This window comes from Rhinoraja longicauda, chromosome 25 (assembly GCF_053455715.1).
Source record: "Rhinoraja longicauda isolate Sanriku21f chromosome 25, sRhiLon1.1, whole genome shotgun sequence".
Lineage (NCBI taxonomy): Eukaryota > Metazoa > Chordata > Chondrichthyes > Rajiformes > Arhynchobatidae > Rhinoraja > Rhinoraja longicauda.
In genome coordinates this window covers 8949833-8973443 of record NC_135977.1, presented here as the reverse complement: position 1 = coordinate 8973443, position 23611 = coordinate 8949833, and the positions used below count along the sequence as shown (strand labels likewise).

The 23611-nt window shown below is 45.3% G+C and overlaps 1 protein-coding gene across 1 annotated transcript in view; it reads right to left on the bottom strand.

The window, feature by feature from the left end:
• Window positions 1-23611, bottom strand: part of sppl3 (signal peptide peptidase 3) — a 142052-nt gene that overhangs the window by 12915 nt on the left and 105526 nt on the right. The window contains exon 7 of the mRNA XM_078421257.1: window positions 4824-4930. Coding sequence (XP_078277383.1) covers window positions 4824-4930 — 107 coding nt within the window. The remainder of the gene's footprint in view (window positions 1-4823; window positions 4931-23611) is intronic.

The following is a 23611-nucleotide window of genomic DNA, read 5'->3' as shown; positions in this document are numbered from 1 at the left end:
GGAGAGAAGGAATGGGTGACGTTTCTGAAGTCTGAAGAAGGGTTTTGACCCTAAACGTCACCCATTCCTTCTTTCTAAAGATGCTGCCCGTCCTGCTGAGTTACTCCTGCATTTTGTGTCCATCTTCGGTGTAAATTGGCATCTGCATTCCTTCCTACACCCGATATATTTATTTGCAGCTAGAGGTTAAATCAGAACTAAGCTGTACTCCACATTCACTGGCCTTCCCCTAGTGAAACAGCTCAAAAGTTCATTCGTCATCTACCAATCTGAACCCCTCATCTGTATCCACCTATCACTTGCTGACTTTGTCCTGCATTACAGCTCTCGTTCCCCAACAACAATCTGTTTGAAGAAAAGTCCCGACCCAAAACGCTGCCTGACCCACTGAGATACTCCATCACTCTATGTGTAGGAAAGAACCGCAGATGCTGGTATAAAATCGAACGTAGACACAAAAATGCTGGAATAACTCAGCGGGTCAGGCAGCATCTCTGGAGAGAAGGAATGGGTGACGTTTCGGGTCGAGACCCAATCTAAGCAAAGTTAGAGATCAATGTTTTGACATTTCATAATGTGCAACTAATCTTGAAGAGTCATTGTGTTCGCTGCACACTGCACTTCAAGAAGGGCGAGGCACACTAGAATGGGATCTTGTGTAGGAAGGAACTACAGATGCTAGTTTACACCGAAGATAGACACTAAATGCTGGAGTAACACAGCGGGTCAGGCAACCTCTCTGGAGAAAAGACTAGGTGGCGTTTTGGATCGAGACCCTTCATCAGACTGAGAATCAGGGAGAGGTAAACGAAAGGTATGAGAAGGTACAGAACATAGCGAAGGCTGCAACGATGACTCATGAAAGGTGGAGCCCACATTGGTCCATTGTGGGCTGGGGAACGAGGTGATAACGATAAGAATGCGATCGTTCTGTTCAGTATCTTATCCCATGCGTTTCAACAAAAGGTAGTGAAAAATTGCAAGTGGTATTTTAATAGCACCATCTTCTTCATAATCTCCTAAAATTCATGAGGCACAGCAGTTATAAATAAGCTTGTATCTTAGCAATACAAGTACTGTATTTATAATGCAGAGAGACAGAACTTCATTAGTTATAAAAAAATAAAAGCAGATCGTCGTTACCAAAGTATGCCATTTGGCTTCAAACCCACTGCGTTCTCAGAGAGCCCAGATGGTGATTTGTTGCACTCATGATTAGCTGATGCAGACTACACCATATGCATAACAATGTCAATATTCAGTGAAGGATCTAAACATTAACAATAAAAAATTGGGTACAGTATCAAAGGGCATTTCGTGCAAACACAACATGAAGGCTTAGTGAATAATGGCCGGCGCGGCTCGGCCGCGGGGCCTTCCATCGCCCGGTATGGCTCGGCCGCGGGGCCTTCCATCGCCCGGTATGGCTCGGCCGCGGGGCCTTCCATCGCCCGGTATGGCTCGGCCGCGGGGCCTTCCATCGCCCGGTGTGGCTCGACCGCGGGGCCTTCCATCGCCCGGTATGGCTCGGCCGCGGGGCCTTCCATCGCCCGGTATGGCTCGGCCGCGGGGCCTTCCATCGCCCGGTATGGCTCGGCCGCGGGGCCTTCCATCGCCTGGTATGGCTCGGCCGCGGGGCCTTCCATCGCCCGGTATGGCTCGGCCGCGGGGCCTTCCATCGCCCGGTATGGCTCGGCCGCGGGGCCTTCCATCGCCCGGTAAGGCTCGGCCGTGGGGCCTTCCATCTCCTTGCGCGAGTCGGGAGCCTCGGTCGCCTCGGCAGAAGTCGAACTATCTGTCCGTGGGAGAAGCATGGGGGAAGAGAGAAGAATTTTTTTTTTGCCTTCCATCACAGTGAAGGGGTGTCTGGAGGAGTCACTGTGATGGATGTTTGTGTTAAAATTGTGGGTCTTGCGTCTTTTACTCTGTACTGTTGTTGCTGCGTGGCAAATGATTTTCGATCAATTCATTTTGAATGACAATAAAGGTCATTCATTCATTCATAAACACACCATGCTGTGGTACAGATCTGTATTGGGGAGAGGGAAACAAAAAGGTATCAAGTTTAATCCCTAGCCATGTCCCTGAACATGCTGATTAAAAATCAGTTTTCTTCAGTGAGGATGAGATAGAGAAATGAACTGGGGTATCCACTCCATACACATCTAGAGATGTAATGTTTGGATATAATGGATTGGTGCCCTCCACCGCTGAATGACTTGTTAGCATTCATCATCGAAGTTGGCATGAGAAGTGTACATGATGGTTGCTAAATGCCATCTGCTGTTGCTGATGGAGTCACACTCCAACGTGCCTCAGACCATCCAGGCAGAATAGACGTATAAAGAAAGGAATAGACTGACCAAATTATTATAACAATAATAATTTGGAAAAATATATCCACCTTGAACCAAATTAGGCTAAAATGACTGTTTCATATCCGTCATTTGATTAGGTAAGAGTTCTCCCAATTATTCATCCCCGACATTAACCTTATGGTGTGATGGCATTGTTGCACAGCGGTAGAGTTGCTGCCTTACAGCGCCAGAGACCCGGGTTTGATCTTGACTCTGGGTGCTGCCTGTACGGATCGTGTACATTCTCCCAGTGACCTGTGTGGGTTTTCTCTGGGTTTCCTCCCACACTCCAAAGCGTACAGGTTTGTAGGCTAATCGGCTTTGGTGAAATTGTAAAGTGTCCCTCGTGTGTAGGATAGCACTAGTATACGGGGTGATCGCTGGCAGGCACGGACTCATGGGCCGAAAGGCCAGTTTCAAAGCTGTATCTCTAGTCTAAAGTCAAGTCATACAAACACCTAAAGTTATTGGTTTGATTGTGCTGCCTTATCCCTGGCAAAGTGCTGGTCGGGGTTCCACATTTCTATTCTGCAACCCTGCTGGAAGCCTGATGGCGGACTTCAGGTGAGACAGGATACGGTCGACTGTAAACCCCCTTGAGGTGGATTGGCTCATCGTCACTCACCGACAAGGCTCGTGCACGAGGAATGGCCACTTGGTTGATTCATCAGAGGACACATGGAATTGTGTCAACACAAGCCATCATCTTCAGGAGAGACGGAGCAGGGCAATGAATCAAGGGATATACTAATTCTTACAAAACAAAAAATTCTAACCGAAGCTTCCCAAGCTTAATATATATTCTGTATCAATGGATCTCCAATGGCTTACTGACGTGCATTATAGAAACATAGAAAATAGGTGCAGGAGTAGGCCATTCGGCCCTTCGAGCCTGCACCGCCATTCAATATGATCATGGCTGATCATACTACTCAGTATCCTGTACCTGCCTTCTCTCCATACCCCCTGGTCCCTTTAGCCACAAGGGCCGCATCTAACTCCCTCTTAAATATAGCCAATGAACTGGCCTCAACTACCTTCTGTGGCAGAGAATTCCACAGATTCACCACTCTCTGGGTGAAAAAAAAGTTCTCATCTCGGTCCTAAAAGACTTCCCCCTTATCCTTAAACTGTGACCCCTTGTTCTGGACTTCCCCAACATCGGGAACAATCTTCCTGCATCTAGCCTGTCCAACCCCTTAAGAATTTTGTACGTTTCTATAAGATCCCCCCTCAATCTTCTAAATTCCAGCGAGTACAAGCCGAGTCTATCCAGTCTTTCTTCATATGAAAGTCCTGCCATCCCAGGAATCAATCTGGTGAATCTTCTCTGTACTCCCTCTATGGCAAGAATGTCTTTCCTCAGATAAGGAGACCAAAACTGTACGCAATACTCCAGGTGTGGTCTCACCAATGCCCTGTACAACTGCAGCAGAACCTCCCTGCTCCTATACTCAAATCCCCTCACTATGAATGCCAACATACCATTTGTTTTCTTCACTGCCTGCTGCACCTGCATGCCTACTTTCAATGACTGGTGTACCACGACACCCAGGTCTCGTTGCATCTCCCCTTCTCCTAATCGGCCACCATTCAGGTAATAGTCTGCTTTCCTGTTCTTGCCACCAAAGTGGATAACCTCACATTTATCCACATTATACTGCATCTGCCATGCATTTGCCCACTCACCTAACCTATCCAAGTCACGTTGCAGCCTCCTAGCATCCTCCTCACAGCTAACACTGCCCCCCAGCTTCGTGTCATCCGCAAACTTGGAGATGTTGCATTCAATTCCCTCGTCCAAATCATTAATATATATTGTAAATAGCTGGGGTCCCAGCACTGAGCCTTGCGGTACCCCACTAGTCACTGCCTGCCATTCTGAAAAGGACCCGTTTATTCCTACTCTTTGCTTCCTGTCTGCCAGCCAGTTCTCTATCCACATCAATACTGAACCCACAATACCGTGTGCTTTAAGTTTGCATACTAATCTCTTATGTGGGACCTTGTCGAAAGCCTTCTGGAAGTCCAGATATAACACATCCACTGGTTCTCCCTTATCCACTCTACTAGTCACATCCACGAAAAATTCTATAAGATTCGTCAGACATGATTGACCTTTCATAAATCCATGCTGACTTTGTCCAATGATTTCACCACTTTCCAAATGTGCTGCTATCCCATCTTTAATAACTGACTCTAGCATTATCCCCACTACCCATGTTAGACTAACTGGTCTGTAATTCCCCGTTTTCTCTCTCCCTCCCTTTTTGAAAAGTAGAATTACATTATAAGATCACTGTACATTTTCACTGTTTGTTGAAGAATTTACACAAATCAATTTTAATGCGTCTTCATGCACAAGCACAAAGATAGAGTTGAGTGAATGTGTTTACAATTATGTAGTTATTAACCAAGTTGTAAAGAGCGGAACAGATACATTGGCATTGTTTCATTGCAACCTACCCAGAAGACATCATAAATAAGGAGCCCAGAGAGCAGCAGGCAGGAAACTTTAAGACTTGGCAATCGTACAAAGGCGATCATGGCGACGCACAGTCCCATGGCCAGAGCTGTAACAGAACAAAGAGGTGAATTAGCAAACTGAAATACTTTAGTTTAAAATGGCTTTCTATCGTAAACATGAAAATCATTTCCCGACTGTCTGAAGAAGGGTGTCGACCCAGAATGTCACCCACTCCTTCTCTCCAGAGATGCTGCCTGTCCTGCTGAGTTACTCCAGCATTTCCTGCCTATCATCGGGGTAAACCAGCATCAGCAGTTCCCTCCTACACGTTTCGTCTACTGCACTGCGAAATCTCCTCAAGGTAGGCCTATTTTGAAGTTCTCCTCCTCTCTCTGATGAGAGTTCTGCAACATCATCTCTCGTTGTTCCCCCTCCATGATTCCTCCTGCTCTCCGCTGAATTTTCTTGATCATCACCCCCTTTGATCTGTGTTTTCACATCTTGCTCTCCATATTTCTATGTCTCCCTCTCCCCTGACTCTCAGTCTGAAGGGTCTCGACCCGAAACGTCACCCATTCCTTCTCTCCAGAGATGCTGCCTGTCCCGCTGAGTTACTCCAGCAGTTTGTGTCTATTTTCAATATAGCAGGTCTCCACAAATATACAATAATTAAATGCCTGAAAAGCTTTTATTCCTGGACACCCCCACTGATGATAAAATAATTGGAAACATGGGTGTTATTTTTAAAGAGTTACAACCAGGTTGTCATTTGAGGAGGACATAGGATCACCACATGGGAATGTTTGAACAGACGACATGGAATCACCACAAGCATTTTTCATTTTCGTATAAATTCGCTATTTTGTGGCAATGGTCGAGACCTAAAACAGTGTCATTGATGCCCAAATGAGCCGGCAGTCAATGTCTCAAATGTTACCTCCAACAATGTTGAACTTGCCGAGTCCAGAATTAAGTTGTTGCTCTGCATTATATACCAAAGTCTGAGCGTAAAATGATTTGATAAGCTCTCTTCTAAATAAAGAATGGCGGCACAGTGGCGCAGCGCTAGAGTTGCTGCCTTGCAGCGCCAGAGACCCAGGTTCGATCCTGACTAAGGATGCTGTCTGTACAGAGTTTGAACGTTCTCCCTGTGACGGTGTGGGTTTTCTCTGGTTGCTCCGCTTTCCTCCCACACTCCAAAGACTTACAGGTTTGTAGGTTAATTGGCTTTGGTAAAATTGTAAATTGTCCCTAGTGTGAAGGATAGTGCTAGTGTACGGGGTGATCGCTGGTCGCTGTGGACTCGGTGGGCTGAAGGTGCATGTTATCAGTGCTGCATCTTTAAAGTCTAATGAAATGTGCCCACCTCCCTCAACAGCACAATGTAGATAGAAACAAATATGACAATAATAAAGATAGACACAAAGCTGAAGTAACTCAGCGGGACAGGCAGCATCTCTGGAGAGAAGGAATGGGTGACGTTTCGGGTCAAAACCCTTCTCCAACATCTTGGGTCTATTTTCGGTTTAAACCTGCATCTGCAGTTCCTTCCTACACATGTCAATAATAAAGGTTATATAAGAAAATAACTGCAGATGCTGGTACAAATTGATTTATTCACAAAATGCTGGAATAACTCAGCAGGTCAGGCAGCATCTCGGGAGAGAAGGAATGGGTGACGTTTCGGGTCGAGACCCTTCTTCAGACTGAAACGTCACCCATTCCTTCCCTCCCGAGATGCTGCCTGACCTGCTGAGTCACTCTAGCATTTTGTGAATAAATCAATAATAAAGGTTTATACAATACTTCAAAACAGTGATGATAAGTAGAAGGAATCATTCCATACATAAGTGAAAGGCATTTTGAAATGTATTCCGCATGACCATTTACATACCAACTTTTCAGTTAATGAGATTTCACAGAACAGAAAGTTGTAATATTGACAAGGTTGCAACATCACAATTTAAAAAAAGGTGTAGAAAACAGTGAAGAGATTAGTAACAGACATCAGGAGAATATATTCAGAATGATGAAATGACTGAATGAATGAATACACAGCAGGTGAAATGATGTGTGGTGACCCATGTTGAAATGAGGAATGAGAACCAAATACATGACATGCCGAGAGAGTGGAGAGGCATGGCATACAAACACTCTTGGCTACAAGAACACTGAGAAACTGGTTTCTAAAGGTGCAAGGAAAATTCACAACGCATCTGTAAAACGCATTTCAGAGATTGCTTAGATAACAAATTAAGTAAAAGGAATCATGGGGATGATTAGCCTTCCTGTGGGCTGTATGGTTCCAATAAGTTAAATTGATTTCTGAGAAAAATGTGCATATAATACAGTATACAGTCAAGCCTTGTTATAACAGATTTCTGGGGGGGGGGGGGGGGGGGGGAAGGATGGTGGTTGTTAATGCAGATTGTCCCCAATAATCAAGTAAAGTATTATCAATCTGTGTAGTTGAAGAGGCCGAGTGGACAGTGATTGGAGGAGAAGGCAGCAGGGAGAGCTGATAAAGGTCTTGTGGACAGATGAGACGAAGATTAACCTATATCAGAGTGATGGCAGGAGCAAAGTATGGAGAAGAGAAGGAACTGCCCAAGATCCAAAGCATACCACCTCATCTGTGAAACACAGTGGTGGGGGTGTTATGGCCTGGGCACGTATGGCTGCTGAAGGCACTGGCTCACTTGTCTTCAGCTGCTGATAGTAGTAGCATAATGAATTCTGAATTGTACAGGCAACATCCTATCTGCTCAAGTTCAAACAAATGCCTCAAAACACCTTGGCCGGCAGTTCATTCTACAGCAAGACAATGATCCCAAACATACTGCTAAAGCAACAAAGTAATTTTTCAAAGCTAAAAAATGGTCAATTCTTGAGTGACCAAGTCAATCACCCAATCTGAACCCATTTGAGCATGCCTTTTATATGCTGAAGAGAAAAATGAAGGGGACTAGCCCCCAAAACAAGGATAAGCTAAAGATGGCTGCAATACAGGCCTGGCAGAGCATCACCAGAGAAGACACCCAGCAACTGGTGATGTCCATGAATCGCAGACTTCAAGCAGTCATTGCATGCAAAGGATATGCAACAAAATACTAAACATGACTACTTTCATTTACATGACATCGCTGTGTCCCAAACATTATGGTGCCCTGAAATGGGGAGACTATGTATAAACACTGCTGTAATTTCTACAAGGTGAAACCAAAGTGGATAAAAATGGCTTTTTATTAAAATCTGACAATGTGCACTTTAACCACATATAATTTTTTTCTATTATAAATCTCAAATTGTGGAGTACAGAGGCAAATAAATAAATGATGGGTCTTTGTCCCAAACATTATGGAGGACACTGTAAATGCTCTGCTGAGTGGCAGGACTGCACATGGAGTTCAACAGCAAAGTCCTGCCTAGCACAGCCTATAATTTTAATCAATTGATATTAGAAAATGTAAACACACAGACTTGGCTTTCTTAACCAACAATTTAAAAAAAACACTTTATATCAAATATGTTTGCTACAAACATCTCAAACAGGTGATTTTCGTTCTGCTGAGTGATATGCTCTCTCAGATCAGGCTGTAGATCAGATAAAATCGTTCCTGTTTAAGGCATGTTGAGATAGGTACTTCAGACATAGGCGGCTCTGAACCTGGTGCGGGTAAGCAGGATAGGTGTAGATGGGTAACATCATGTGGAGGTGGTGGGCCAAAATCATTCTTCTTCCACTCTCTGAATATTTCTTCACAGAACATCGTGTCTATTCTTAATTCCAAGGACGCAGATTTGAAAGGATATCTTGAACCAGGTAGCACAGTGGCACAGCTGGTAGAGCTGCTGTCTCACAGCGCCAGAGACCCAATTCAATCCTCACCTCCTGTACTGTCTGTGTGGGTTCCCTCCGGGCGCTCCGGTTTCCTCCCACATCTCTAAAAGGATGTGCAGATTTTAAGGTTAATTGGCTTCTAGTGTGCAGGGAGTGGATGAGAAAGTGGGATATCACCCAACTAATGTGAACGGGTGATTAATGGTCGGCGTGGACTCGGTGGCTTGAAGGGCCTGTGTCCATGCTACATCTCAGATCTAAACTCATACACTGGTCAGAATCACCCAGACCAGCATGCCCCTTTTATCTGCCAAAACTGTTCACCATTATAGGACCATCCTGATCTGTAAAGATAACTCTAGAATATTAATTTTAAAAAAAATACTGCAGTGTCACATGTGGCTAACTTGGCTCATCCACCATCACCTCCGTTAATTCATATGAAGAGCTCACAGGCTCCATGTTAAGACCAAAGTCATGCAGTATCTTGGGAAAAAATGCGGAAGACTTAATGCAATCACAAAATTTGCAAGGAAGTTTTTGAATATGGAACTATATTGTTCAGGAAACAAACCCTTGATCTCACTGTAAAGCACAAAGTGCACCTGGGTCGGGATGCTTCTTGACACGAAACGTCACGTGTCCATTTCCTTCAATGTTGCTGCCTGACCCGCTGAGTCCCTCCAGCACTCTGTATTTTATTCAAATTCCCAGCACCTGCAGTTACTAGTGTCTTGAACTTAATGTTCTTGACAACAGCTTCTGCTGGTATGCCATATTCTTTCTGTATATATTAGGTCACTTCTACCCAGTTCTAAACTGCACCCATTATGTCTTCTTTGTTGAACTACAATGACTTTTGATTATCTCAGTCATCTATATTTCACCTATAAAACTCTGAAAGCCACTCTCCTCCACCCGGCTTCTGACATTCAGGCAAATGAATTATTTGACCATGTATTAGCGGCATTTAAAAAGCACTGTATTTCACTTTAACATTGTTTTTTAAAAGTGCTATAAACTGTGCAGCCTTTGATTGCAATGTTCCTAGCAGTGCTGTCAAGTTCCAGCACACACCATTACTGTGATCTACTGCAAGCCCTCATGGCTTCTAGCCAGATGCCAGCGGTGTGACCGCAGCACCCAGCCCTTGTAAAGAAGCACAAAAGAAGCAGCGCCTGACCAACAAAGGGTTGGCACGGTGGTGCAGCAGTAGAGTTGCTGCCTTACAGCGCCAGAGACCCGGGTTCAATCCTGACTACGGGTGCTGTCTATACGGAGTTTGTACGTTCTCCCCGCGACCTGCGTGAGTTTTCTCCAAGATCTTCGGTTTCCTCCCACACTCCAAAGACGTACAGGTTTGTAGGTTAATTGGCTTGATATAAATGTAAAACTGTCCCTAGTATGTGCAGGATAGTGTTAATGTGTGGGGGTCGCTGGTCAGTGCGGCCTGTTTCCGTGCTGTATCTCTGCACTAAACTAAACCACTGGGGATGGCAACTGCTTAAAGAATGGATGCTGCAATTGTGGGAGGAAGGTGGAATTGCTCCCAGGGAATTAGAGGGCCTTGGGAATGTTGGTGAAGACCAGGAAGCACAGGAAGATCATTCTTTGCGTCAGGGTTCCGCCTTCATGGCCACAGACAGGTACACTTCTGTAAGGACTTAAGCTACGATGCGTTCTGTAAATACAGGAGACGAGCAAGATTTTTACTGAATTTCTCTCATCGTTTTTTATTGCGGAGCGGAATGTGGACATTGATTAATACGGGTGTCAGGGGTTATGGGGAGAAGCCAGAAGAATGGGATTGGGAGGGAAAGATGGATCAGCCATGATTGAATGATGGAGTAGACTTGATGGACTGAATAATCAAATTCTGCTCCTACAACTTATGAACTACTTATGAAGTTAAGGAATCAAGGCAAATGGGTTGCAAGGTCTTAGACAAATGAACACAGTGGAGATACATTTTATCTCGTTTACATTTTATCTCTGTTTGCTTTGTTGTTACCTTCTCCAAGATAACAATGATCTATTCTACATCTTCCTTGATCTCCACCCTCTTTGTCTCATTTTCACACTTTACTTTTCCTTATCTCTATATCTCCCTCTCCCCCGACATAAGTCTGAAGAAGGGTCTCGACCCGAAACGTCACCCATTTCTTCTCTCCAGAGATGCTGCCTGTCCCGCTGAGTTACTCCAGCATTTTGTGTCTATCTTCAGTTTAAACCAGCATCTGCAGTTCCTTCCTACGACAGAGGAGGTGTTGGCAGTTTTAAACCTCCACGACGTGATCAAGTGCACGCTCGGTCCGTGTGTGAAACTATGCAAGATACGTCTGAGGCCCTTGCAGATGGGAGTTCTGGAAGACTGGAGGGTGACAAATGTTGTACCATTTAAAAAAAAAATCTGAAAGCACAAGCCAGGGATGATCGGCTAGGGGGCCTGATGTCAGTGGTGGGCAAGTTACTGGTGGGAATACCGAGGACAGGACTTACCAGCAGTCGGATAGACAAGGATTGATTGGGGATAGTCAACACTGTTTAGTGTGAGGGGAATCTGGTCTCACAAATCTGTTGGAGCTTTTTTTGGAGAGATAACCAAGAGGATTGGTATTTTTATGAACTGAACAGCCAGAGGAAGTGGTGGATGTAGGTACAATCACAGCACTTGAACATTTTAGTTTAGATTATTGTCACGTGTACCAAGGTACAGTAAAAAGTGTTTTTGTTGTGTGCTATCCAGTCAGCGGAAAGACTATACACGATTACAATCAAGCCGTCCACAGTGTACAGCTATAATATAAAAAGAGTAACGGTTAGTGCAAGAAAATGTCCAGGAAAGTCCGCTTAAAGATCGTCTGAGGGTCTGGAATGAGATAGATGCTAGCTCAGAACCACTCTCTAATTGGTAATCGGATGGTTCAGTTGCCTGATACCAGCTGGCAAGAAACTGTCCCTGAATCTGAACTATACGTTTTCACATTTCGGTACCTCTTGTCCGATGGGAGAAGAGGTAGTGTCCGGAGTGAGACTCGACCTTGGTTATGCTGGTGGGCATGCCGAGGCAGCATGAGTTGTAGGTGGAGTCAATGGAAGGGAGGTTGGTTTGCGTGATGGTCTGGGCTGCGTCCACAATTCTCTGCAATTTCTTGTGGTCCTCGATGGAGCTGTTCCCGAACCATGCTGTGAAGATCCCAGCGATGCATCAGTAGAGGTTGGTGAGAACTGTTGGGGACATGACAAAATTCCTACGCCTTCAAAGGAAGTAGAGGCGTTAAAGTGCCTTCTTGGCCATTGCTTTGATATGGTTACTCCAGGACAAGTTTACTCCTTGGAACCTGAAGCTTTCAACCATCTCTACTTTGGCACGGTCAATGTATACTAGGGTATGCGTAACCCTTCACTTTCTGAAGTCGAACACCGTCTCCTTTGTCTTGCTGACATTGAGAGAAAGGTTGCTGTCTTCACACCTGGTTACAATGTTCTCAATCTCCTCCCTGTACTCTGTGTCTCTCGTATCCAGCATGTAGTCAAATTCCTCTCATGATTTTGAACTTGGAGATGGAGTTTGGACTGTGTCCGGCTACGCAGTCATGAGTATAGTGTGGGTAGAGCAGGGAGCTGAGCACGCAGCCTTGAGGTGCTCCTGTGCTGACGGAGGACATGCGAGACCTTGAAATGCAGCAACACTCTGATATTTCCTTGTACTTTAGTCCAATGGTGAGCTGAACTGAGAACTAGCTTGTCTCAATGTAGAGAAATATGATCAAGAGGAAAACCCGGAAACTTCTATCACAATGGGAAGGAGTAAAAAGTTCTGAAGCGGTCATACCATTTGCGTAGCAGGCACCTTTAGGTGGTCATTCCTTGAGGATCACATACTTTGGGATATGACTGTACACATTAGATGCATCTGTTAAAACGTAGCGACTGGAGATGCACAGGTTTTCATGGTCAAAGTTGGTCCTTCATGAACGGAGATTTGCCCATACAATCTTACTGCACCAGTCAGTCCAGTCAAAATATAAGATAGACACAAACAGCTGGAGTTAACTGAGAAAAGGAATAGGTGACGTTTTGGGTCGAAACCCTTCTTCAGACAAAATATAAAATGTGTGGACACATCTGAAGAATGTATGCCACATGTAATCAACTTACTATTAAAACAGTCATCTAGTATAATTTGATATTGCTGAGCATTATACTTTGCAGGATTTAATTGAGTTAGAGGTAAATTATCCGTTAAGCATGACTTCAGATCTCCATTTGCCCGTAATGATTAGTGCTTTGGATTGGAAGAAAGGGGAGTAAATCATAAATGCTCAGACAATTTCCTATTTTTGAACATCTCCAAAGTAATACAGTTCCTTGCTAGGTTAAAAGAAATGATTGAGACAGTACGAATAATCTCAGCAATTGGTAGAAATTCAAGGGAAATGAATTAATGCCCATAATGCGAAAATCCAACAAAAACCTTTTTGTGCGGCTGGTTTACACTGAAGATAGACACAAATGCTGGAGTAACTCAGCAGGACAGGCAGCATCTCTGGAAAGAAGGAAAGGGTGACGTTTCGGGTAGAGGCCCTTCTTCAGACTCAGGGGAGAGGGAGACACAAAAATATGGAAGGGTGAGGTGTGAAAACGAGACATCAAAGGGGACTAAGTTCAAGCAAAATGTAGAATGGATCATTGTTAAGTCGGGGAAGATAACAACGAAGCATACAAAGATATAATTTAGTCAGGGAGACACTCAGACTGGTCAGAGAACTCCCGGATGGGGAGGGATGGAGAGAGGGAAAGCAAGGGTTACTTGAAGTTAGAGCAGTCGAAATTCATTCTGCTGGGCTGTAAGCTGAAAAGCTATTTCTTGTTTAAAGGGGAAATGCAAAGCAGTGATGCACTTCAAAGAAACAAATGAAATTCAACACAGCATTGCAATAAATCTTCATCTGCACGATTTGCAAATGGGATTGTAATCTTATTCAGCAGATGAGCAACCAACAATGTCAGACCAGGTGTTTGCAGAGAGAAATGCTGTGGATTACCACTGCTGTTCAACACCCTCTTCTGGGCAGTTTGAAAATATTTTCAGTGCAAAACTGAGCATGGAGTGGCCAATGGGCCAAGAATGGGGCAAACTAGTGAATTTTTTGTCTGGGGAAGGGTCTCAGTCCGAAACGTCACCCATTACTTCTCTCCAGAGATGCTGCCTGTCCCGCTGAGTTACTCCTGCTTTTTGTTTAAATCTTCGGTTTAAACCAGCATCTGCAGTTCCTTCCTACACATACAAATTTTTAGTTTTATGAGCTATTTGCATTCCAGTGATAGACAGTTTCTGTGTAACATTGTAAGTTTTGTCAGTCACAGACTTAGTCCAAAAGAAAATCAAATACTGAATTATTCATTCGTGGCACAGCTGTTGCTGCCTTACAGCGCCAGAAACCTGGGGTTTGATGCTGACTACAGGTGCTGTCTGTACAGATTTTGTGTGTTCTCCCCATGACCTGCGTGGGTTTTCTCCGGGAGCTCTGGTTTCCTCCCACATTCCAAAGACGTACAGGTTTGTAGTTTGTGTAGGAAAGAGCTGCAGATGTTGGTTTAAATCGAAGGTGGACACAAACTGCTGGAGTAACTCAGCGGGTCAGGGTGCTGTCTTGACCCGAAATGTCACCCATTTCTTCTCTCCAGAGATGTTGCCTGACCCGCTGAGTTACTCCAGCATTTTGTGTCTACCTCAGGTTTGTAGTTTAATTGGTTTCGGTAAAAATAGTAAATTGTCCTTAGCGTTTAAGATAGGGCCAGAGTATGGGGTGATCGATGGTGAAGCAGACTCGGTGGGTTGAAGTGTCTGTTTCCGCGCTGTATCCCTAAACTACACTAAAGTCTGTTGCATATAGTGTGCTGTTCAATTTAAATGATGGAATATTCAAAACCCATATGAAACGAAAGACCAAACTCAGGCTTACGTCTGACTACAGTAGAATTGGTTAGAACATAAACGATCGCTGCACCTAGTCTGAAGAAGGGTCTCGACCCGAAACGTCGCCCATTCCTTCTCTCCCGAGATGCTGCCTGACCTGCTGAGTTACTCCAGCATTTTGTGAATAAATACCTTCGATTTGTTCCAGCATCTGCAGGTATTTTCTTATGCTGCACCTAGCACAATTAGGCACTCCAGTCAAAACCCTGCAAAGCCATGTGTGCACAGTACGCGAGGGTTAGGTGTTTGAAAAGTGGATGTGAAAATTCCACCAGGTGGCGCTTCGATGGCAGCCTCGCCTACAGTCTGTCTGTCCCTTCATCTTTTTTTTGTTATTTTTAGTGAGTTTTAAAAGTATGTGTTGATATTCTCTGAGGGGAAACTTTTTTTATGGAATAAGCTGTAAGAGGTAATTGAGGCAGGTACTTTCACAATGTTTCAGAATATTTAGACATGGATAGGGCAGGCTTAGAGGGACAAGGGACAAGCGCGGGCAGGTGGGGAGAACGTACAAACTCCGCTCAGACAGCACCTGTAGTTAGGATCGAATCTGGGTCTCTGGCGCTGTAAGGCAGCAACTCTACCGCTGCGCCACTGTGCCATAAAAGATTATCAGTCTGAAACATTAATTCTCTTTTCCTTTCCATAGATGCAGCATGACCTGCTTGGTATCACCAGCATTTTTATTTTCCATTTCCAGTTTGCAGTTTAGTTTATTTCCATTTGTTTGTCAGAGATTTGTTCTCAGCGATGACAACCTAATACTATCAATTTGTTGCCATGAATACGTTCCGTTGAAGGCAACTTAGAATGTTTTCATTGAACTTAGAATGATTAAATTGAAGACCGTTTGGCTTTGAGTATATTTGCACAAAAGAAAGACAAAATGCCATGTTAACTTTCAGTCACAATATTTTTGCAAGCTAATTGATATAATTCCCCATTATCATTTATTTGTAACAACCACAATTAAATAGAAAGTCACAATACATCCACCAAGTAGTGAACAGTTTGAGTGATACAAACAGTGAGTTAGTTAACTGGTTCACAAAATGCTGGAGTAACTCAGCAGGTCAGGCAGCATCTCAGGAGAGAAGGAATGGGCGACGTTTCGGGTCGAGATCCTTCTTCAGGGGTCATTCCTTCTCTCCTGAGATGCTGCCTGACCTGCTGAGTTACTCCAGCATTTTGTGAATAAATACCTTCAATTTGTACCAGCATCTGCAGTTATTTTCTTGCAGTTAGTTAACTGGAATCAGATACAAGTTTAGTTTAGTTCATTATCGTCACATGTACAGTGAAAAGCTTTTTGTTCCATGCTATCCAGTCAACTCAGTCCAAATAGCAAAGTATCCACAACAACAACAAACATACAGAGATGAGGCACAGGAGCAGACCACTCGGCCCCTTGAGCTCGTTCTGCCATTTTATATGATTTAATTGTATATTTTATGCCATTTTATATGATTTAATTGTATATTTTGTGCCATTTTATATGATTTAATTGTATATTTTATGCCATTTTATATGATTTAATTGTAAACTCAAATCCACCGTTCTGTCGATCCCCGGTATCCACAATGCATCTCTAAACTAAACTAAAATTACCTCTTCAGGAAGTATAAAAGTCCTGGCTGAACATGGACTGACCTGTTGCAAGAGTGGCCCAGGCTGACCATTCTGTTGCAAGGGCAGAATTACTGTCTTTAGACTTTAGAGATACAGGGCCTTCGGCCCACCGAGGCCGGGGCGAACAGGGACCACCCGTCACACTAACACTATCCTGCACACTGGGGATAATTTACAATCTTTACCAAAACCAATTAACCGACAAGCCTGAATGTCTTTGGAGTATGGGAGGAAACCGGAGCTCCAGGAGAAAACCCACGCAGGTCATACTTCCCAAGTTTGGAATGTCGATTGCTTTACGGATAACATAAAAACAGAATGCATACGAACCAGAGTTTGAAGGCACAGAGGGACAATAAGACAGGGTTCATTGCCGGGTAATGCACTGAAGCTGTCACTGCCCACAGAGGTGAATTGTAGGCACTAGTCACATCCTTCTAAAGAACAGATGAAAACCCGAGCAAGACACAGGCACAAACATTTGGCTCATTGACACAATTTTGTGAGAAGAAAGAAAAGGAACTGCAATTACTCAGCCCGCGATCATATTTCTAAAATCAAAAACATCTCACTAACAATGACGACTCAAAACACAAATCAGCACTGCCAAAACACTGAAGGTCATCATTTTGCTTTGTGTTCCAGAAGTAGCAATGATATAAAAGACAATTAATTAGTTGACTGAAGGATGATTGTTAACCAAAGCAAAGTGAAAATTTGACATCAGTCTGACATCAGTTTGAAGAAGTGTCTCGACCCGAAACGTCACCCATTCCTTCTCTCCGGAGATGCTGCCTGACCCGCTGAGTTACTCCAGCATTTTGTGTCTATCTTCAGTTTAAACCAGCATCTGCAGTTCCTTCCTACAACAGAGGAGGTATTGGCAGTTTGAAATCCCCATGACGTGATCAAGTGCACGCTCGGTCCGTGTGTGAAACTATGCAAGATACGTCTGAGGCCCTTGCAGAGATATTTGCAACATCATCAGCCACAGATGAAGTTCTGGAAGACTGGAGGGTGACAAATGTTGTACCATTATCTTTAAAAAATCTGAAAGCACAAGCCAGGGATGATCGGCTAGGGGGCCTGATGTCAGTGGTGGGCGTTACTGGTGGGAATACCGAGGACAGGACTTACCAGCAGTCGGATAGACAATGATTGATTGGGGATAGTCAACACTGTTTAGTGTGAGGGGAATCTGGTCTCACAAATCTGTTGGAGCTTTTTTTGGAGCGATAACCAAGAGGATTGGTATGTTTATGAACTCAAAATGGCGGCACTGCCCTAGCAGCTGCCGCTCACCTGCGGTCCATTTGTCTTTGTGTTTTTGTTGGTTTGTTTGGTCTTAATTGTAGTTGTGATGTGGTGTTTTTGTGTTTGTGTACTATGTGTGTATGTGGGGGGGAGGGGGAAACTGTAACACTATAAATATGTGTCCCTTCAGAACGGAGACCCGACCTTTGTGTTCTGGGTCGTGTCTCCGTTCCTGCTGCGGCCTACCATCGGCCCAACTCCTGGAGCTGTCGGCCTCCAGGGCTCTGGTTCGCAGAGCCCGCGGATCGGACTTACCATCACCGGAGCCGGCCGTCTTCGGAGGCTGCGGGAGCGGCTGCGACTCGCCTTAGGCTCGGGCCGCGTGGATGCCGACATCGGGAGCTCCAGCAGCGGCAGCGTGTTCGCCCGCCCCGAATCGCGGGGCTTGGGGCGCGGACATTTCACCGTCCGGCGCGGCCTAAGATGGCCGCGGGATATTTCTCTGCTGGGCGGGGGTTTCAATGTCGGGAGCCACGACCGCCCCGACGTGCAACAACAGCGGCAGCGACAGCGTGTTCGCCCGCCCCGGATCGGACTTATCATCGGCGGAGCCGGCCGTCTTCGGAGGCTGCGGGAGTGGCTGCGACGCGACGCGCCTTGGGCTCGGCCCGCTGTGGACCGTCCGGTGCGGCCTGCAACCACAACAACCTGGCTGCGGGCGAGGACAGCGGGAGAATGGAAAGACATTGTGGCCTTCCATCACAGTGAGGAGAGGACTGGAGGAGACTCACTGTGATGGATGTTTCTTTGATGGATGTTTCTTTTTTGTGTGTTTTTTTGGGGTTGGGTGGTTTGAGTGCCTGTTTGATGTTTTTATTGTTGGACTGTGTTTTTGGGGGTTTTAGGGTGTGTGATTTGAATGCCTATTTAATGCTTCTATTGTTGGACTGTGTTTTGGGGGGTTTTTGGGGTTGGGTAATTTGGGTGCCTGTTTAGTGCTTTTATTGTTGGACTGTGGGTGATTGAATTAACATTTTGTTCAAGATGGCCGCGCCGTTGTGTTTGGCTGCCTGCTACTGTATGTTTCTTTTTTTCCTAGTCAGATGTGCAGCACTTTGGTCAACGTGGGTTGTTTTTAAATGTGCTATACAAATAAATTGACTTGACTTGACTTGAACAGCCAGAGAAACTGAAGAAGGGCCTCAACCCGAAACATCACCCATTCCTTCTCTCCTGAGATGCTGCCTGATCTGCTGAGTTACTCCAGCATTTTGTGAATAAACACCTTCGAGGAAGTGGTGGATGTAGGTACAATCACAACACTTGAAAAGTTTAGTTTAGATTATTGTCACGTGTACCAAGGTACAGTAAAATGTTTTTTCCCTCCGGAGATGCTGCCTGACCCGCTGAGTTACTCCAACATTTTGTGTCTGTCTTCAATTTAAACCAGCATCTGCAGTTTTCTTTCCTACAAAGTGAAAATAATACAACTTCCAAGATTCTATTCCCTTCACTAGGTTGCCCAACACTGAGCAAACACCACATTGAAAATTGACGCAAAATTAGGCTGGATTCACAACACAAGTTATTTTGAGTGATACGATAAAACTTTATTTATCCCAGGAGGGAAAATGCTCTGCCAACAGTCATAAAAACGGTAAATACATGAAACATGAAATTAAAGTGACGAGTGGAAAGGATTGGGAATGTTCAAAAATTGAGGGGAGGGGGGGGGAGGGGGGGAGTCAGTCTACCCCACGACAGAAGAGGGAGGAGTTGTACAGTTTGATGGCCACAGGGAAGAAGGATGGAATTGAGAAATAGAAAAGGGGCATGCACCTTACTGGGTGTATACTACAGACCCCCAAACAGTCAGAGGGAAATAGAAGAACATATTTGTAGGCAAATCTCGGGGGTGTGTGAAAACAACAGGGTAGTAATAGTAGGGGATTTCAACTTCCCGAATATTGATTGGGATAGCCAAAGTGTCAAGGGCCCTGAGGGTGCAGAGTTCCTAAGGGTCATCCAGGAGGGCTTTTTGAGCCAATATGTTGAAAGTCCAACAAGGGAGGGGGCGGTATTGGACTTAATCTTGGGAAATGAGGCCGGACAGGTGGCTGAAGTGTCAGTGGCAGAGCATTTTGGTGACAGTGATCACAATTCAGTGATATTTAAGGTGGTCATGGAAAAGGATAAAGAGGGACCAGAGGAAAGAGGAAAATTTCTAAATTGGGGCAAGGCCGATTTTAATCTGATAAGGCAGAAGTTGGCCCTGGTGGACTGGGATCAGCTTCTCGTGGGGAGGACCGCATCAGAACAGTGGGAGTCATTCAAAGGAATAATTGAAAAAGTACAGAGGAAGCATGTTCCCCTAAAGTTTAAGGGTGGGACAAACAAGTCCAAAGAACCTTGGATGTCGAACGATATAGTAGGATTGATTCGAAAAAAAAGGGGGGCTTTTGGAAGGCATAAAGAACTTAAGGCACAGACATCATTAGAGGAATACAGAAGGTGTAGGGCGGTTCTTAAAAAAGAAATTAGGAGAGCAAAAAGGGGCCATGAGATAGCACTAGCGGGCAAAATAAAATAAAATCCCAAAGTGTTCTATAAGTATATCAAGGGTAAGAGGATAACGAGGGAAAGAGTGGGGCCCATCAGGGACCATAGTGGAAAGCTGTGTGTGGAGCCAGAGGATGTAGGAGATGTTTTAAATGATTTTTTTGCATCTGTTTTTACGAGGGAGGAGGGCGATGCGGACTTAGAAATGGAGCAGGAGGGTTGTGATGTTCTTGAGCATATTGCTATTGATAGGGAGGCGGTGCTGGAGGCTCTGGCAGGCTTAAAAGTGGATAAGTCTCCGGGCCCTGACGAGATGTATCCCAGGATGCTGAGGGAGGCAAGGGAGGAGATTGCGGGGGCTCTGGCACAAATTTTCAGAGCCTCTCTTGCAACAGGGGATGTACCGGAGGACTGGAGGATAGCTAATGTGGTGCCATTATTTAAAAAGGGCAGTAGGGATAAACCTGGGAACTACAGGCCGGTGAGTCTGACATCAGTGGTGGGGAAGCTGCTAGAAAAGATTCTGAGGGACAGAATCAGTCTTCACTTGGAGGATCGAGGGTTAATTAAGGATAGTCAACATGGCTTTGTTAAGGGAAGGTCGTGTCTGACTAACTTGATTGAATTTTTTGAAGGGGTGACCAAGGAGGTAGATGGGGGTAGTGCAGTGGATGTGGTATACATGGATTTCAGTAAGGCTTTTGACAAGGTCCCACACAGGAGACTAATCAAGAAGGTAAGAGCCCATGGGATCCAGAGCACCTTGGCAAAATGGATAAAAAACTGGCTTAGTGACAGAAGGCAGAGGGTGATGGTAGAAGGGTGCTTCTGTGACTGGAGGCCGGTGTCCAGTGGGATGCCGCAGGGATCGGTGTTGGGTCCCTTACTGTTTGTAATCTACATAAATGATCTGGATGTCAATGTACAGGGCATGATCAGCAAGTTTGCAGATGACACAAAGGTAGGGGGGGGGGTGGTGAATAGCGAGGAAGGGATCTGCAAGCTGCAGGAAGATATAGATGAGATGGTCAGATGGGCGGAGCAGTGGCAGATGGAATTTAATCCTGAAAAGTGCGAGGTGATGCACTTTGGCAGAAATAACTTGGAGAGGGAGTACACCATGAATGGAAGGGCCCTAGGGAAGACAGGGGTACAGAGGGACCTTGGAGTACAGGTACACAAGTCCTTGAAGGCAGCAGGACAGGTGGACAGGGTGGTCAAAAAGACATATGGGTTACTGGCCTTCATTAGCCGGGGCATCGAATATAAAAGTAGGGGGGTAATGATGGAATTGTACAGAACACTGGTGAGGCCACAGCTGGAGTATTGTGTACAGTTCTGGTCACCACATTATAGAAAGGATGTGATAGCTTTGGAGAGGGTGCAGAGGAGATTCACCAGGATGCTGCCAGGGATGAAGGGCCTCGGCTATGAGGAGAGACTGAGCAGACTGGGGTTGTTTTCCCTGGAGCAGAGAAGGCTGAGAGGGGACATGATCGAAGTGTACAAGATCATGAGGGGCATAGATAAGGTAGATGGCGGGGAACTTCTTCCACTGGTGGAAGGTTCAACAACGAGGGGACATAGATACAGGGTAAGGGGAGGGAGGTTTCGGGGGGATGTGAGAAAGAACTTTTTCACCCAGAGGGTGGTTGGAGTCTGGAACTCACTGCCTGGGGTGGTGGTGGAGGCGGGAACACTCACAACGTTTAAGAGGCATTTGGATGGGCACTTGAAATGCTACAACATTCAGGGCTACGGTCCAAATGCGGGAAAATGGGATTAAAATTAGACTGTGTTTGTTAACGGGCGGCGCGGACACGATGGGCCGAAGGGCCTCTTTCTGACTCTATGGATCTCCTGTGGCGTTCTATCCTGCATCTTGGTGGAACCAGTCTGTTGCTGAAGGTGCTCCTCAGGTTGACCAGTGTGTCATGGAGGAGGTGAGCTGTATTGTCCAGGATGCTCTGCAGTTTGAGGAGAATCCCACCCTCCAAGACCAGCTCCCATGAATCCAACTCCGCCCCCCCCGGACAGAGCCAGCCTTCCTGATGAGTTAATAGCCAACAGCACTCTTCACTGCTATAGCTGTCTGTGAACGGCAAGCACAATAGGGAAAGATGAGAATTCTATCAGTTTTTGCCACTAGAAGAACTATATGGAAACAGTAACAAGTTGTGCAAGATACACAAGACCTCAAGGCTGAAAGACTACAGCGAGAGACATGAGAAACTGTACTTGCTAGAATCTTGAGATAAAAAGTGCTGGAGGAACTCCCAGCAGGTCAGGCAGCATCTGTGGGGGGGATTTGGATCTGGACACTTCATCAGACTGAAACCAGAGTGAATTTTACTTTGACTGTTTTCCAGGTTTGTACACAACTGTTTAAGAAACTAGGAGACAATCTACAGTACATTTTTAAAATGCCATTCTAATGCCATTCATTCATGAAAATATTTGCATCAGATTCATTTCACTTCATTAAGTTCCCAATGGTGAGACTTTACACTTTAGAATTGAGAGATACAGGCCCTTTGAGTCCATGCCGGCCAGCAAACACCCCGTACACTAGCACTATCCTGCACACTAGGGACAATTTACAATTTTAACCAAAGGCAATTAACGTACAAACCTGTACGTCTTTGGAGTGTGGGAGGAAACCGGAGCACCTGGAGAAAACCCACGTGGTCACAGGGAGAACATATAAACTTCGTTCAGACAGCACTCGTAGTCAGCATCAAACCTGGGTCTTTGGCGCTTTGAGACAGCAACCAGTGAGATTAAGTAACTTTGCACTGCTACATTATTTGACTTTAAAAAAAAAAATCTGATCTTTGATAAACACTGACCCACATGATTTCATCTGGCTATTCTGGCCACAAGTTTGTCGGAAAATCTCCTGAAACCACTTTATGGTGCAGTGCCTAGAATCTTAGTCTACTTAGAGATTGCTTTGCAGAGTTGTCCACCACTCTATCTATAATTACGGGAGAGCTGGGTGTGACTCTAAGTACAGTTCCACTCGAGTCTCCAGCATTATTAAAGTCTGTTTTTTTCTGGGAGTGAACGTCATCAGTCCCTGCTAAAACCAATGGTTCTTTATTGCCACATGTGCAAACGCACAGTGAAATTTTTCTTATACAATATTTTCTTACATACAGTCCTGTAGAGTGTTCCCATAGTTAAGCACAATCCCTGAAATAGTCCACTGAGCCCGCATGCATGCCAGGTTTTGCCGCCATTTTCAAAGTCCAGTCCGTCCTCTAGGTCTTATGAGCAGCGTCAGATCCAGGTGAGCCCCAGGCTACTGCAGGGCCTCCAGCCATTGCCATCCTTGGGCATCTGGATGTTCCTTTCCTCGCTAGTCCATCTCTGTGCCCCGGGTGCACCTCCCACAGCCGGTTTTAAGGGTGCATTAGGTCAGACCGCGGTTCCCTCTCCTACCGGCCTTACTCCTCACCCCATTGCAGCCGCAATTGTCACCGGCTCCACCTCCCGGTCCCTGGTCTTTGGGGTCAACA